At 37.2% G+C, this 14,483-nt stretch overlaps 1 protein-coding gene across 1 annotated transcript in view; it reads right to left on the bottom strand.

Annotated features, from left to right (window-relative positions):
* Positions 1 to 14,162, bottom strand: part of LOC107666751 (ras/Rap GTPase-activating protein SynGAP-like) — a 57,631-nt gene extending 43,469 nt beyond the window's left edge. Inside the window, exon 1 of the mRNA XM_016458183.1 lies at positions 13,859 to 14,162. Coding sequence (XP_016313669.1) covers positions 13,859 to 13,880 — 22 coding nt within the window. The 5' untranslated portion in view covers positions 13,881 to 14,162. The remainder of the gene's footprint in view (positions 1 to 13,858) is intronic.
* Between the last annotated feature and the right edge of the window lie 321 nt (positions 14,163 to 14,483).

Here is a 14,483-nt window from a genome sequence, read left to right as displayed (position 1 = left end):
GGGAATTCACCCTCTGTTCGGACCACGCGCCCCTCCAGTGGCTCCACCGTATGAAGGATACCAACGCGCGGCTCACCCGTTGGTATCTAGCTTTACAGCCGACTAAACTTGATAATTTATGTTACAATTTTAACATAAATGCACATTGTTCTAGAAGGATGGATTGTATAAAATGGATTTTTAAAAAAAAACAAGTTTATTAACGAGCTGCAGTTTTATTACATCACGCGCTGGCACAGATGCAGTATATTAATGCCACGGGTCATCAATAAGGTGCAGATTGGTCCTCAATTTGTGTTTCCAACACACTTTTTCACAGCGCGCATCACGCGCTCAAACTCATCAAAAGTCAACAAGTTCCACAAGCAACAACGACTTATCCAAGTGACCGCTGCAAAACGCACGCGAGAGAGGCAGCGCAGATCGCGCGTCTCATAAGTGAGTGGGAATTTACCCAACGTTGTACTTGCGTGAGTTAACACTACGCAATACCCGCAACCTCATATCAAATTTCAGGCCGTGTAGATAGGCAAACACAAACGGAGGAAAATAGCGAAGTAAAAGTACCGATACATCACTTAAAATGTATCGGTGTGGTTGCAGCGCGAACACCAGCGAACATTGAGATAAAAACATCAGACATGAATTCGGATCTCCATCATACAAGGGCGTGTTGTTGGCGTGCGGCTCGGGCTCGCGGTGAGAAAGAGACAGGGGGACCGCTGAAGCGGAGGATGACAGAACGTTTTGTTGGAGTTCGCGGAAGCGGCCGCTTAATTCAGCCATTTGGGCATTGAGGGTTTCAACCTCCTGAGCGGTGGATGAGAGCTGGCTGGCTTGGTAGCCGAGGAGAGCTCCTTGATGAGCGATGGCCGATCGAACAAACTCCTCACCCGCTGCATCCATCTTGGTCAGTCCGCACTGTCAGAAACGAGACCGGGATCCAACAGCAGGTGAAACAAAAATTTCAAAGGAGTTCGCAGAAGCGGCCGCTTAATTCAGCCATTTGGGCAGTGAGGGTTTCAACCTCCTGAGCGGTGGACGAGAGCTGGCTGGCTTGGTAGCCGAGGAGAGCTCCTTGATGAGCGATGGCCGATCGAACAAACTCCTCACCCGCTGCATCCATCTTGGTCAGTCCGCACTGTCAGAAACGAGACCGGGATCCAACAGCAGGTGAAACAAAAATTTCAAAGTTTATTGAAAACTGGGATAACAGAAAATGCTCCGTCAATAAATCAGCCAGATAGCAAATCCACCAGCAAATAGTCCGCTTGATCAGCGCGGAGGTCAGACCAGCTTCTGCCGAGCCAGCGGGGAAGAGAGGCGGCGAGCCGGCAATTGAAAGCCACTGAATTCCAGAGGCAGTGCCGAGCGTGAGCAGAAAGGAATCGGAAGGGGCTGCCTAGAGAGCCTAGGCAGAGAGTCGACCAGAGTCCTAGAGGGGCAGGCGGGTAAAAAGGGTAGGGTGACAAAAACACCAGACCAACTAGACTAGAAAAATAAACAAAACAAGACTGGGTCAGAAAACACAACATGCACGAGACGATCTGAGCTTCAGAACAACACATTTCGGACTGACACAAGACAGCAAACACGAGGGCAAGATAAAGGGAAGATAATGAGGACAAAACAGGGTGCAGGTGAGGAGGGAGAATTAGCTAACAAGAGGGGCGGGTTATACACCACGATGACAGCGGAGCACATGGCGAGCCGTCAAAACAAAAGGCCATGTGCTCCATGACAGCAAAGCCTAAGCAGACCCCACCGAGATCGTGACAATGAACCAAATCAGTATACACAATACCCACAAATAAAAGATAACAAAACTTTGACCGTAACAACGTATGCACGTGCTTTGATCTGAACGTAAGCAACGTATGTGTCAGCATACGTGGTGATGCTGACACAGAACAGTGTATTTTTCAGTGTACAAAAAGTATTTTTATCTAGCTTTGAAAAATTACGGTTGAACCACTGATGTCACGTGGATTATTCTACGTATGCTACGTTTCTGGACCTTAATCGTGGTAGGACCCTTGTAGTCTCGCGTAGCCAGACCCGAAGGTCTGGAATCCATGGCAGCTTTCATTGGCCAAGGCCCGCCCATGAGGCCATTTGACCGACATGTCAAACAACCAATCACAGTTCGTTTCATTCAGCGTCACGTTTCGGGGCATGGAAATGTCGCCACAATAACAGAGTAAAACTCTTGGACGTATTTTAAAGATTCTATGCCGCGAACTTTAAATATTTCACATACAGTACTTTTGAATATCCAGCGTTTAGTTGATCCTGATAAGCACTTGTCGTCACAGTTGTAAATACGACGGCTTTCTTCTTTCGTGAGGGGGTTTGGCGTCATGGCATGAAAAGTGTTTCTACTTTTGTGTGCCATATGCATCAGACGTTCAGCCAGCGGTCCGTGGGCGTGAGGTCTGAGGCTGAGACTAGGGCCCTTGATGTCTATGGGAGGGTCAGAGAGCTCTTGGAATTCATCAAAAATATCTTAATTTGTGTTCCGAAGATGAATGAAGGTCTTACGGGTTTGGAATGACATGAGGGTGAGTAATTAATGACAGAATTTTCATTTTTGAGTGAACCCTTTAAGTTCACCAAAGGCTTTATTTAACTAACAAATTGAAAAACCCCATTATAAAACCCCATAGGAAAATCTAAAAGCAACCAGTCTTCCTACTATCAAACTACCATCTACTATAAAACTAATAATAGAAATATCTCAACATTTTATAATCATCTGACCTCTGCAAAACTGTAAAAATCTATTTCATAATTCAAACTTCTGAGCTGACTTGAACTATACTGCAAAAATGATTTTTCAAAGTTGTAAATAAAACAAAGATTACCATAGAATGCTTTACAAGAAAATACTATTTCATTCTTTTATTTCAATTTTTAATTGTTTAATCCAATATTTTACTAGCCATTTCCTTGTAACTATTTGCGAAACTTACCAGCAATTTCGGAGTGCAAATTGTTTCAAAGTAAATACCACACCACTTTTTTTTCAGTGTATAATGAAGAGACTCAGTTGAGGTCCAGTGAGGACACTATACAGCAGAGACACAGGCACGTGCTGGCCCACTTTTCATGCAGCACAGTGTGTGTTTACCTGCCCGATCTGTGTGTCGGTGTGTGCCGGCCCGTCCCGGTCACACCTTCGGTCCCAGACAGAGATGAGCAGGTGGCCTATACAGCAGAAGCCTGGATGCTCACTGATCTACAGACCGAGGACATCGAGTACAGCAGATTATGAGCATAAAATGCGGGCCGAGAGCGTGAAACACAGTTAAACCGAGTGCGAAGGGCAGAGAAGGGAGAAAAAAGAGGGTTTATTAGGGACAGCGTGTGTGTGTGTGTGTGTGTGTGTAGAGCATGTTATTGCATATAAGTAACATAATGCAGATATCCTCTCCGGCTAAACCTAGGTCATCCCGCAAAAGAGCCGTAAGCCAGCGTGAAAATGAACCCTGAGACGTGCAGAAGACAGCTTACAGCTACATGACACTAATGCGCTGTCAGTGGGGAGCGAACACAGGCTGATATTAAAATTCACACAACAGACTCCTTCATCAAACTCATTTCTAAAGCTTACCTTCAAGAGCTGCTTATCCCACAAAGACTTCAGCAGCTCCAAGTGGGAAGCGTTTAAAGACAAAACTCAAAAAATGCGCTTCTCATACATGGATTTGCAAAGAAGAAACACCAGTTTTGAACCCATAACCTTATGCTGATGGCAACACCTCATTTATATGTGCATTTAGGGATGTGCAAAACTATGTTTTTATAATTGTCTAGTCTGTGGGATGCCTGAATGACTAGTCAACCAATCAGCAAGCTTTGTATAATTAAGCAGGTTTCTGGTTTACCTGACTCCAATCAGACAGGTTTATGAGTTTATGAGTTGGTCACATAAGAAGTGTTCTTGTGTTCAGAAACAACTGGATGGGCTTCAGAATGCAGGGTCTCAACTTGTTTTGAAAAACTGAAGTATTTTTAACCAGCCATGGTGTCTTAAAAACATAATAGGGTCAAAAAGATGTGATGCAAAAAAAAAAACAGATGGTTAAAGACAACTTCTCCAGATGAGTTTTTCAAACTCCCTAACAACTAAAGAAAAAGTAAAATAATAAACAAAAACTAGTTCAATAAACAATTAGTCTAAGATTTTGAAATCCTGGGAGCCACATGTAATGGTTCTACAGGAAATGTCTCTAATAATACTCTAATAATAAAATAAATAAATAACTATTCCAATCATTTTTCAGAAATCATGAGATTATTACTGAATATTTTTTGTCTATAGACAGACAGACATTATTTTAACCCTACAAGTGAAAAACAAATCTGCTTATAGTTAATACACTCTAAAAAATGCTGGGTTGTTTCAACCCAACTTTGGGTCAAATATGGACTAACTCAACCGTTGGATTACATTTTTACATTAAATTTTTAACCCAAAAGTTGGGTTAGTCCATATTTGACCCAAAGTTGGGTTGAAACAACCCAGCATTTTTTAGAGTGTATATAGTTAATTTATACAGTTCATTACAGTTTAGAGTTTATATCTAACAGTATAGAAAATATTATATAATTAAAATATAATTAATTATAAATAATGTTTTTTATTCAATAATACTTACTGTCTTTCTAAAATATAGCTCTTAAAATACATAGTTACTTTTATATTTATTTTATGAAGGGGGACCATTAGATGGTCCTTGGATCCAAAAAGTGTGAAAATCCCTGGACTACTCAACCAGTTTGTGAACGCAGCTTCACACAGTGCAGCTTCCACTCGAGGGAGGGATGTCATCATGTTACATGATAAGCAAGAGCACAAGCACAACCTCAAGGGTTACTGTCATGTTGAGTTGCACTAACTGGAATAGACACATGCCCTCCACTGTAACTCACTTCAATCTCAAACCCAGAGCTTTTGAGAGAAGGCCACTAAACAGTCATAAGCACTGCTGCCAGATGTTGTTACCATTATCTCAAACCAGCTTTAATGTGAAAACATTGAATGTCAGTGAATAACGACTGAAAATTTGGCCTGGTATTTTATGGCTTCAGAAGACTTTAAATATATCTTGTCGTTATTGGTATCGGACAACTTACGGTTCTCTTTTTTTAATCTTTTTGTAGCTCAAAGCTTCTTTAAAGCATGTTTTACAAACAAACTGATTATTGATCATTTAAATGAACCAAAAGATAAAGTGCTACGTAAATCTCCACTTGCCTGAGTGTATCGAAGAAACAACAGAAAGCTGAAAATATGAATGAAAATCTGACATGAAAGTGTGATGAGAGAAAGCTCAATATCAAATAATTTTTACATGCAGAGTTGCAGACATGCAATAGCATAATCTGTGCAAAGAGCCCCAGAGCTTTACTGATGGATCTTTTCCTGAACTCATTTAAAGGCATCACATTAGTTATTTTAAACACAATCTTATGCATGCATTATTTAAAGAAACATTTTTATGGAAACAAACTCAAACTTAATACATTATGGTTGAAATGCAAATAAACAATGCAACAAAAATTATTTGGATATTAGGGATAGAATTCAATTGATCTTGGTAATAATATCTGCAATAAACATGTTTGACTGAATTGTCATTTTAAATAGAGTCTGTAAAAAAACCCTCACGGCTACAGATTTGATTAATTCCTTAAGATAATATTCAAAGGATAATGAATGTTTCTAATAGCTTTCCACTCCCAACGCACCTGAGTGTTTTGATGAAAATATGGAAATTTGACATGAATTAGAGCCATGTGAGTCTTCTTAAAATAAATTCAGCTCTGTGGATACAGCGCTCCATCACTGCACTAATGTAGCCCTGTAATATTAATGCACAATTCCCATGAGCTTTATTTATTCAGATCTCTTAAAAACACACAGGATTTTAGTCTTCAAGATTAAAAGCATCCCTATTATTATCGATTATACTTAGGGTTAGGGATTTGAACAAACTCTTGACACAAAGTAATAAACTTTAGAAACTTGCTGCAGATAATGATACCTAAATAAATTAGAATAAAATATTACAATAAATAATATTTAACAACAGTACAGAAAATATCTTACATAATATTTAATAATTTTCTTTGTATTTAGTACAATTACAACATAAATACCAGTTATTTAATATTTAAGAGTCTTTATAAAATCACATTTGTAGTTTTTATTTTATTTTATTGAGAGCCATAATTTTCACAATAATTATTTAATAACAACTATAATAATAAATACTTTTAATTTCTTAATAATCCTAATAAATTATTCTTATTTTTTCTAAGTGTTCAATGGAAATGAAAACTTCTCTCTTCAGGTTTATACTAACAGCACTATAAATTATTTTAATAATTACCTTTTGCTTTAGTACAACATAAATGCCAATTATTCAATATTTCAATGTCTTCATATCATCAAACTTACTATTTTCTTTTAATTCTATTAAGATTATATATATAGTTTTAACAGTATTTTAAACTAAACAAAATTATATTTCTTATTTCTAAGCTGTTTAAAAATAAATTTGAATGGAAATGAAAATGTTTTTCTTCAGGTAAATGTCTAAAAGTACAGAAAATATTTACAGATCATATTTCTTTAGCCTTTAGTACAAAACACAACATTAATTTTAATAAATACAATGATTTAATATTTAAATATGTTGTCTTTAAAACATCAAACCTACTATTTCTTCACACAGCATATGTAGGTCTTTAAATATACATATTTGTATTTTATGAAAGCTGAATGCATTCTTTTACCTATTCATCAAAACACGCTTCATGCATACATATTAATTCACACACATTAAACGGTTTCATAAGCAGTCCATCATTGCTGTAATGAAATGTTTCTGTGGCAGGGTCCATTGGCTCTGTACTGGCCTGGCTGTGTGTATGTTGATTACAGTCAATTACAGTAAGTTTCATTCTTTATCACTGCATCAGTAAGCGAGAGTGTGAGCCGTGGAATCCTGAAACAGGCAGTCTGCCATACTCCACCTACCTACTGCATCTGTCATCTGTCTCTGTGTGCTAATACTCCTCATCACTGGAGCTAAGACTGCAAAAAATGAATGATTTACACAGTATCTGCTGCTCTGAAATCCTTCGGATGCAAAAAAAAAAAGTATTTGGACACTTAAAATGCCTGAATGTCACTGAATTAGATATAAACCAAGTGGCATCTGCAAACAAATGATGCATGAGTTTTCTCAGAAAATTAACATATTTGTAATTACAGTATTTGCATTATATCGTAGCTGGTAACATTTGCATTCACATACTTGCATGGTGTGTGGTTTAGGCCTTACATACCATCTGAAAGCAAGTGGAAAAGTGTGCAAACAAACCTAGCTAAATGCTAGCGTGACACTAGCTCAGCTGTTTTCATAATAGTCTAGCTTTTCCAAAAAACTGTTTTTCCACAAATGTTGTATGCAGCATTAGGAAATCCTAGTGAATCTGTTTCTTTCAGATGATTCATCTAAATAAAAGATCCACTAAACAAATAAGACTGCTCCATCTATGGAAGCTAAATACTAATTGCGACTTTATATCTCACAATTCTCACTTTTTTCTTCACAAATGTGAGTTTATGTATCACAATTTTGACTTTATTTCACACAATTTCAAGTTTATATCTTACAATTGTAAAATCTGACTTTTCCTCAGAACTACGAGTTATAAATCGACATTGACGTTTTGTCTCACAATTCTGATTTGTTTCCCCTCGCAATTTCAAGTTTATATCTCACAAGATGGACTTTTGACGTAATCAAGAGTTTACTATATTAAAGGCTTAGTTCACCCAAAAATGAAAATTAGGCTGCGTTTTACTCACCAAAAAGGCATCCTAGGTGTATATGACTTTCTTCTTTCAGACGAATCCAGTCGGAGTTATATTAAATTATATATATTAAGAACTGCTTCTGTTTACAACAGTGAGCGCAAGCTAGATATTTTTCTTACAAAAATGCATCGATTCGCTACAGAAGGCCTTTGTTCACCCCCCGGAGCTTTTTTTTTTATGGATGGGCGCTTTTTATTTAAGTTCTTTTGGACTGAAGCAATGCAACACCCGCTGAGTGGCATTAAACAGCTTGAAAGATCAAAGACAAATTTTAATATAACTCTGACTGGATTCATCTGAAAGAAGAAAGTCATATACACCTAGGATGCCTCCGGGGTGAGTAAAACGCAGCCTAATTTTCATTTTTGGGTGAACTAACCCTTTAACTTTTTATCTCACAATTTGAAATTTGAATTGTGTAATTCTAAATGTATATCTATCATTTTTGTGTTTAAATCTCACAATTGTGAGGAAAAAAAGTCTAAATTGTGCGATATAAAAAGAATTATGAGATAAGTCACAATTAACCTTTTTATATGTTGTTCCATTTGCGTCTTCTTTTCTATAAATCATTAATAAAATGATATTGTTTGTCACTATATGTGTTCATCTTGGTTATCCTGTATTCCAATTTTAGCAGTTACTTTGTAAAATTAAGTTCAATATAAAGGTAGATGTTTTTGTGCCAAATACATTTCTCTAATTTCTGAATGAAACAGTATAATTTAATTTAAATGCAAGTATAAAGATATTGTTCCCTTTTCTCAGAAAATGAACATTTTTGCAACCAAAGTTCTGCATTAAGCAGAAGCATTTGCATTCACATACAGTACTTGCATGCTGTATGTTTTCGGTTTTACACCCTGTCAGAAAGCAGTGGAAAAACATCAGAAAAAGTGTGAAAGCCTAAACTTGAATCCAAAAAACTAAACTCTAAATTCTGCCCATCATGTTTTGTATCTGCAGAATTTCGACCGGATGGTCCGTTCTTCTTCACTAAAAGTTGCTGAGGCACAGCTGTAGTTTAACAGTGTCAGCTGGCTGATGCTCTCAGTATAAGAGCTTTAAATATAACTCTCACTGATGACGTCTCGAGTGAGAACTAGGCCTAACGCATGGGCTCGCATCTGCTGGCTTCACGCGGCACGAATAGCTCCTCTGTGTAAGGCGTCACTGTGTAGGTTTCATATTACTCTGTATTCATTTCTACACAATTATATCATAAGCTGCTACATGTATTGGCATGTAATTTGACACAGAGGAAAAGTTCAAATCCCTTGCAGGCTAGTTAATGGAAAGAAGTTCAAGGTATTACTCATATAGCAGGCCTACATTATGTAAAGGACAGTGTGAAGACCTGAAAGTAGGGATGCTACTAACTTGTAATGTAACTAACAGACATTTTACAATAGCGTGACACTATAATATAGTGAAAAGTTTGTTGGGTTCTTCTATGGTAACATTGCGAAAACAACCTTTTGGAACTTTTACTTTTAAGAAGGTAACTTTTCTGGTTTCCTACACTCTAAAAAATGCTGGGTTAAATACAACCCAGTGCTGGGTAAAATAGGGACAAACCCAGCAATTGGGCTGTTTTGACCCAGCGGTTGGGTTAAATGTTTAACCCAACCTTCTGGGTAGTAACCCAACCGCTGGGTCAAAACAACCCAATTGCTGGGTTTGTCCCTATTTTACCCAGCACTGGGTTGCATTTATTAACCCAGCATTTTTAAGAGTGTAATAGTCTAGTTTTCCATAAACATGCTAGATTTTCCACAAGTATGTCACATATGCAGTATTAGAAAATCTGATTGCTTTTAGTAAAGCAGTTTGTTTAAGGCGGTTCACCTAAATAAGTGATTCACTGCATCATCTCTTGTGAAGTGAAATATATGCTAAAATTATACTGTTTGTCACTATGTGTTATATACATTCCAGTATTCTAATTCTAGCAGTAACACTCTTAAAAATAAAGGTTCGTTCTTGGCATTTATGGTTCCATGAAGAACCTTTAACATCCAAAATTTCCATTTCCATTCCATTTTTTTAGAATATTAAAATGTTTTTCGCATGAGAAAAAAAAGACTGTTTACTAAAAGGTTCTTTGAGGAACTCGAAATGGCCCTTCTATTGCATTCATTTAAAAGAGTGATTTGACTGTACTAAACTACAGTTTAGTCTGTATTAAACTAGTTTGTAGCTTGTCACACTACTGTACAGTTTCAAAATAGATTCCTTAACGCTGGTATAGAGGGGGAAAGTGTGATAACAGGTTAGAACGTATGACAACAGTGGCATCTGATTCATTGAGAAACATTGTTGACAGGGAATTTACAGGAGTAAAAAGCATCTGGGTAAAGTTCCATTCTTTGCTTAACTCTTTGCTTAACTGCATTAAAACAATGCAAACAACTAGATTTTTACATTTTCTGAACAAAACGTGAGTGGTGCTTACCAATGCAAAAGTCACGCTGCAATGCTAGGCTGTTGTGGGTGGTTGCCACATCACTTCTATGCAGTTGCTAACATGTTCTGAGTGTTTTTAGCACATTACTATATGGTTGCACCCCCTCTATGATATTCTAGGTTCTTAGATATGGTCTACAGCCTGAGTAAAAAACTGCCTGTGAGTGATCACACATCACAAAAGTAATAGCACACCTCTTCTCAACAACCTCATGACCACAGGAAGAGTTACTCACCAAAGTTTAATAAGGGTAGGTTTAATAAGAGTTTGTTCAAATCCCTAACCCTGAGTATGAGCGGCAATAAAAATTATGCTTGCCTTAGCAAAAACCACTAATTAGCATGTTTCGTTCACTGCATTTATTCTCATTACAATGTGCAGAGCATTGATAATGTAGTTTCACTTTTCACTGTTTCAAATGCAAGATTCTTGCAGATTAAAATATCACTAATTCATCATATAATGTTTAGGCATATACTGTACAGTCGTTTTTGAAAGAAGTCTCTTATTCTCACCAAGGCTGCATTTATTTGATGAAAATACAGTAAAACACTACTGTGAAATATTATTACAATTTAATATAACTATATTTTTAAACATTTTAAAATGTAATTTATTAATGTGATGTCAAAGCTGAATTTTCAGAATCATTACTCCAGTCTTCAGAGTCACATGATCCTACAGAAATCCTTCTAATTTGCGGATTTGCTGCTCAAGAAACATTTTTGATTATCACCAATGTTCAAAAACAGCTGTGCTGCTTAATATTTTTGTGGAAACCATAAAACATTTATTTTTTTATGATTCTCTGCTGAATAGAAAGTTAAAAACAGCATTTTATTTGAAATAGAAACCTGATTTATTATTGTCTTTATTGTCCCTTTTAATTCATTTTATGCATCATTGCTGAATAAAAACATTCTCTATAATTTTTTAAGATAAAAATCTTACTATCCCAAACGTTTAAGCAGTCGTGTATGTTTACTATAAACCCCTTTAGTAAAAAATTTACCACTGAAAATGGCTGTCGAATGCAGTATCATTGGTTCTATTCTGGCCCTAAATGACCCTCTGGCAACATGAATAGTTAAAACCAATCAAAACAGATAGATCATCATTTCAACAGAAGTCCGTTAAGTCGTTCTGCAGGCTAAAGATTTGAGCATAATTAAATTACTATAAGGCTGACTTTATAAGGGAACATGTACTTGATTCTTGCAGGCTTCTTATGTGGTCCTGGTGTGAATAGTAAAACCCCAGAGAACAGTGAACTTGATTTATTCTGCACTTCTGCTGTCAAAGTGCGTCAGAAGTTTAGTTCCAAAACATAATGAACTACCTAGCCTGCATTTTAAGTCATCATCCTGATACATTTTGATACTTATATTGTACTACTTCATTCAGTACTGAAGAATAACACAGAATCTAATTGGAATGGACTGTTTACCCTGATATTTTAGTGTACTGTGTATCTTTGTGCTTAATGTATTGCAGAATTAGCTTAGTAACATGCGAAAACACGAAAATCATATTAGTACATATTAGCAAAGCTGAAACAGTCCTGAAGGAGAAATCAAAGAGCTTGAAATGTCAGTAATGAGGAAATTGCATAATAAGCTGTGCATCTGCTGTGTTTATTCATAAGGGCTCTGCCCAATATCATGATTATGCTAATGAGAATGCAAATACACAAATAAAGGTTTGTTGAACTTTGACTAGTCCCACTCACAGTCCGTTTACTCAATGCCTGATATATATTACACACAAAACTGGAAAGAACTTCCTCAATCCATCAAACGCCATTACTTATGGACGTAAAGGCTTTAAAATATAGTAAAGAATAGTGCACATGTAGTGAACTGCCTTTTCCAATCTTCATTCCACTCAATAGATATTTTCCACTAATTATTCTGTTCGTAAAGACTACAACACCATTATTTTATTTTTATCTTTTTTAAATGTGTGTTATAATCTATTTCGAATAAACCCCCTTAAAAGCACAAAAATGAAATAGTTTCTGGTTACACGAGAAACTGGGTTCCTTCTTCCTCTTTTACAGAGTCCATGATAATCTTTACAGCAAAATATACAATGTCCATAACATGCAGTGACACACTTAAATATGTCTGTGGACATTAATAACAGACAGCAAAAGTATTAAAGTCAGCGCTACAGTAGCCTATTACTTTAACATTCTGAAACTGTTGGGACAGTTAGCCTATGATAAGTTACATTTTAATAAAATGACACGGATCATTTTAATAGTCGACTTTTATAGTCAGGTTAGACGCCATATTGAATTTAACACGGCTGAAAAGAGGCTGTGAGCCTCTAAATCTCACAGGCCCTAAATCACGTGATTTTTACAACTCATAACTTTTAAAACTGTTTATGGTTTATGGTCAATTTGTTTTCGTTAAGACATTTCGTCAGTTAAACAATCGCTGTTGTCAAACAACAGTAATCCACGAAAAGCTCGTACTTTTACAGCCTCGTTTTCATTTCTGTCAAAAAATTCAATATGGCGCTGACTAAGGTCTATTGTTGAAAGTGTTCCAACAACTCCAAAACAATTATTCTACCAGACGGAACAAAAACCAGGAGGAAAAAAAACATTAGGAAAGTGTCTTTGCCAAAGAAAATTGAAAGCAAATGATGTGGAAATCAGCCACTTAAAATCACTTTTTGAACCGACAGAGGTCAGTCGCAAGTTACTTGTCAACCCAGTTAGTCATCTTTCCCTATTTCATCACATCATATAGTGTAAGTGTTCAAAGCGACCATTTATGCTGTCCTTAAAAAAATTATGCATTAGCATAACCTGCTGCGCTCATATAGGCTACAAGAGCTGAACTGACATTATTCAACAAAATATTAAGTTCTCTCATAAAATATCAAAATGCAAAACCACTTAAGCGACTATTAATATTAAAATGACGAATGAATAATCAGCGCCCCTCACTCAAGTGTATAAAACAGCTATACACTATTTAAAAACTATTAAAGTGACTGTTGAAGTATTAACGCGCCTTCTATTGCGGATTAGTCACAGATGCACAATTCCAAACAGAAGCAATGGCTTTAAGCTCATTCCCCCCAAAGCGGTGACATCTCCCACTCAAATCAACTACTTCACAAAACTCAGAGCACAGACACAAAGTGTGTCCAAATGAAAGAATATTTCTCGTACTGAGCATCTGAGCCATTTCACGCACACAATTCGAGATAATTCCTCTAACCAGTGAGCTTCCATGCAGTGGGATGCACTTGCAACAGAGACCCTGCACGGTTTGCAGGTACTTAAACAGATTGTAAAACGCCATGAGGGGGCAGAAGGGTCTCTTTCCCTCACGAGCACACAGAAACTACCTGACTTAGAGTGATAAAATGACAGCAGTCCTCCACCTGAATCAGCAGCAGCATCAGTGGTACTCTAGCGCAGGAGGACGCTGAGGGAGGAACACGGGGATGCAGCAGAAATCCATCAGTCCTCTTACCTTGAAAGGGAACATATGACATGTTCCAACGGCATTGAAGGTGTTCTCCGTGTCTCTTCAGTCTCTCGACATGCAGAAATATCCTTTAGCAGTCATAGGAAGCGAAAACCCCCTTGTGCTCATGGACTGCGTCGACGCTGAAGCGATATTCCCGTGATGCGAATGGAAAAACCGAAACAAAATCATCGTCCATGGTCGACGAGAGTCATTGGGATGATTACAGCCCGTGTATCACATCACATATCACACGCGTAAAACAAGAGTGATGAAGAAGAGGAGAACGAAGGGAGAGAGAGACGGAGAGAGAAGGAGGCGGTGAAGGGAGCGCGCGCGTGTGTGTGCGTTTACCAGTGCAGATCGATCTAAATGCACTGTGTGTGTGCCTGTTAATGTGATGTGATATAATTCCCCTATAGAGTCACATAACCAATAAATACCAGGAAATACTATAGTATGGTATTTCTATGATGCCATCGCTGTTGATTCTAAGTTACACGAGTACCTCGATGTGAAATTTTAACCTCAAATATTAACTTTTTCTAACCAAACTCAAACTACAGACTAGCTAAATATTATTATTTCACTTTCAGCGTTTTTCATTTTGCTGTAGCCTATTAGCTATAAG

The sequence above is a fragment of the Sinocyclocheilus anshuiensis genome, unplaced genomic scaffold, assembly GCF_001515605.1.
Source record: "Sinocyclocheilus anshuiensis isolate Anshui unplaced genomic scaffold, SAMN03320099.WGS_v1.1 scaffold267, whole genome shotgun sequence".
In the NCBI taxonomy this organism is placed as follows: domain Eukaryota; kingdom Metazoa; phylum Chordata; class Actinopteri; order Cypriniformes; family Cyprinidae; genus Sinocyclocheilus; species Sinocyclocheilus anshuiensis.
Note: the sequence above shows the minus strand (reverse complement) of the source record. Positions and strands in the feature narration are given on the sequence as shown.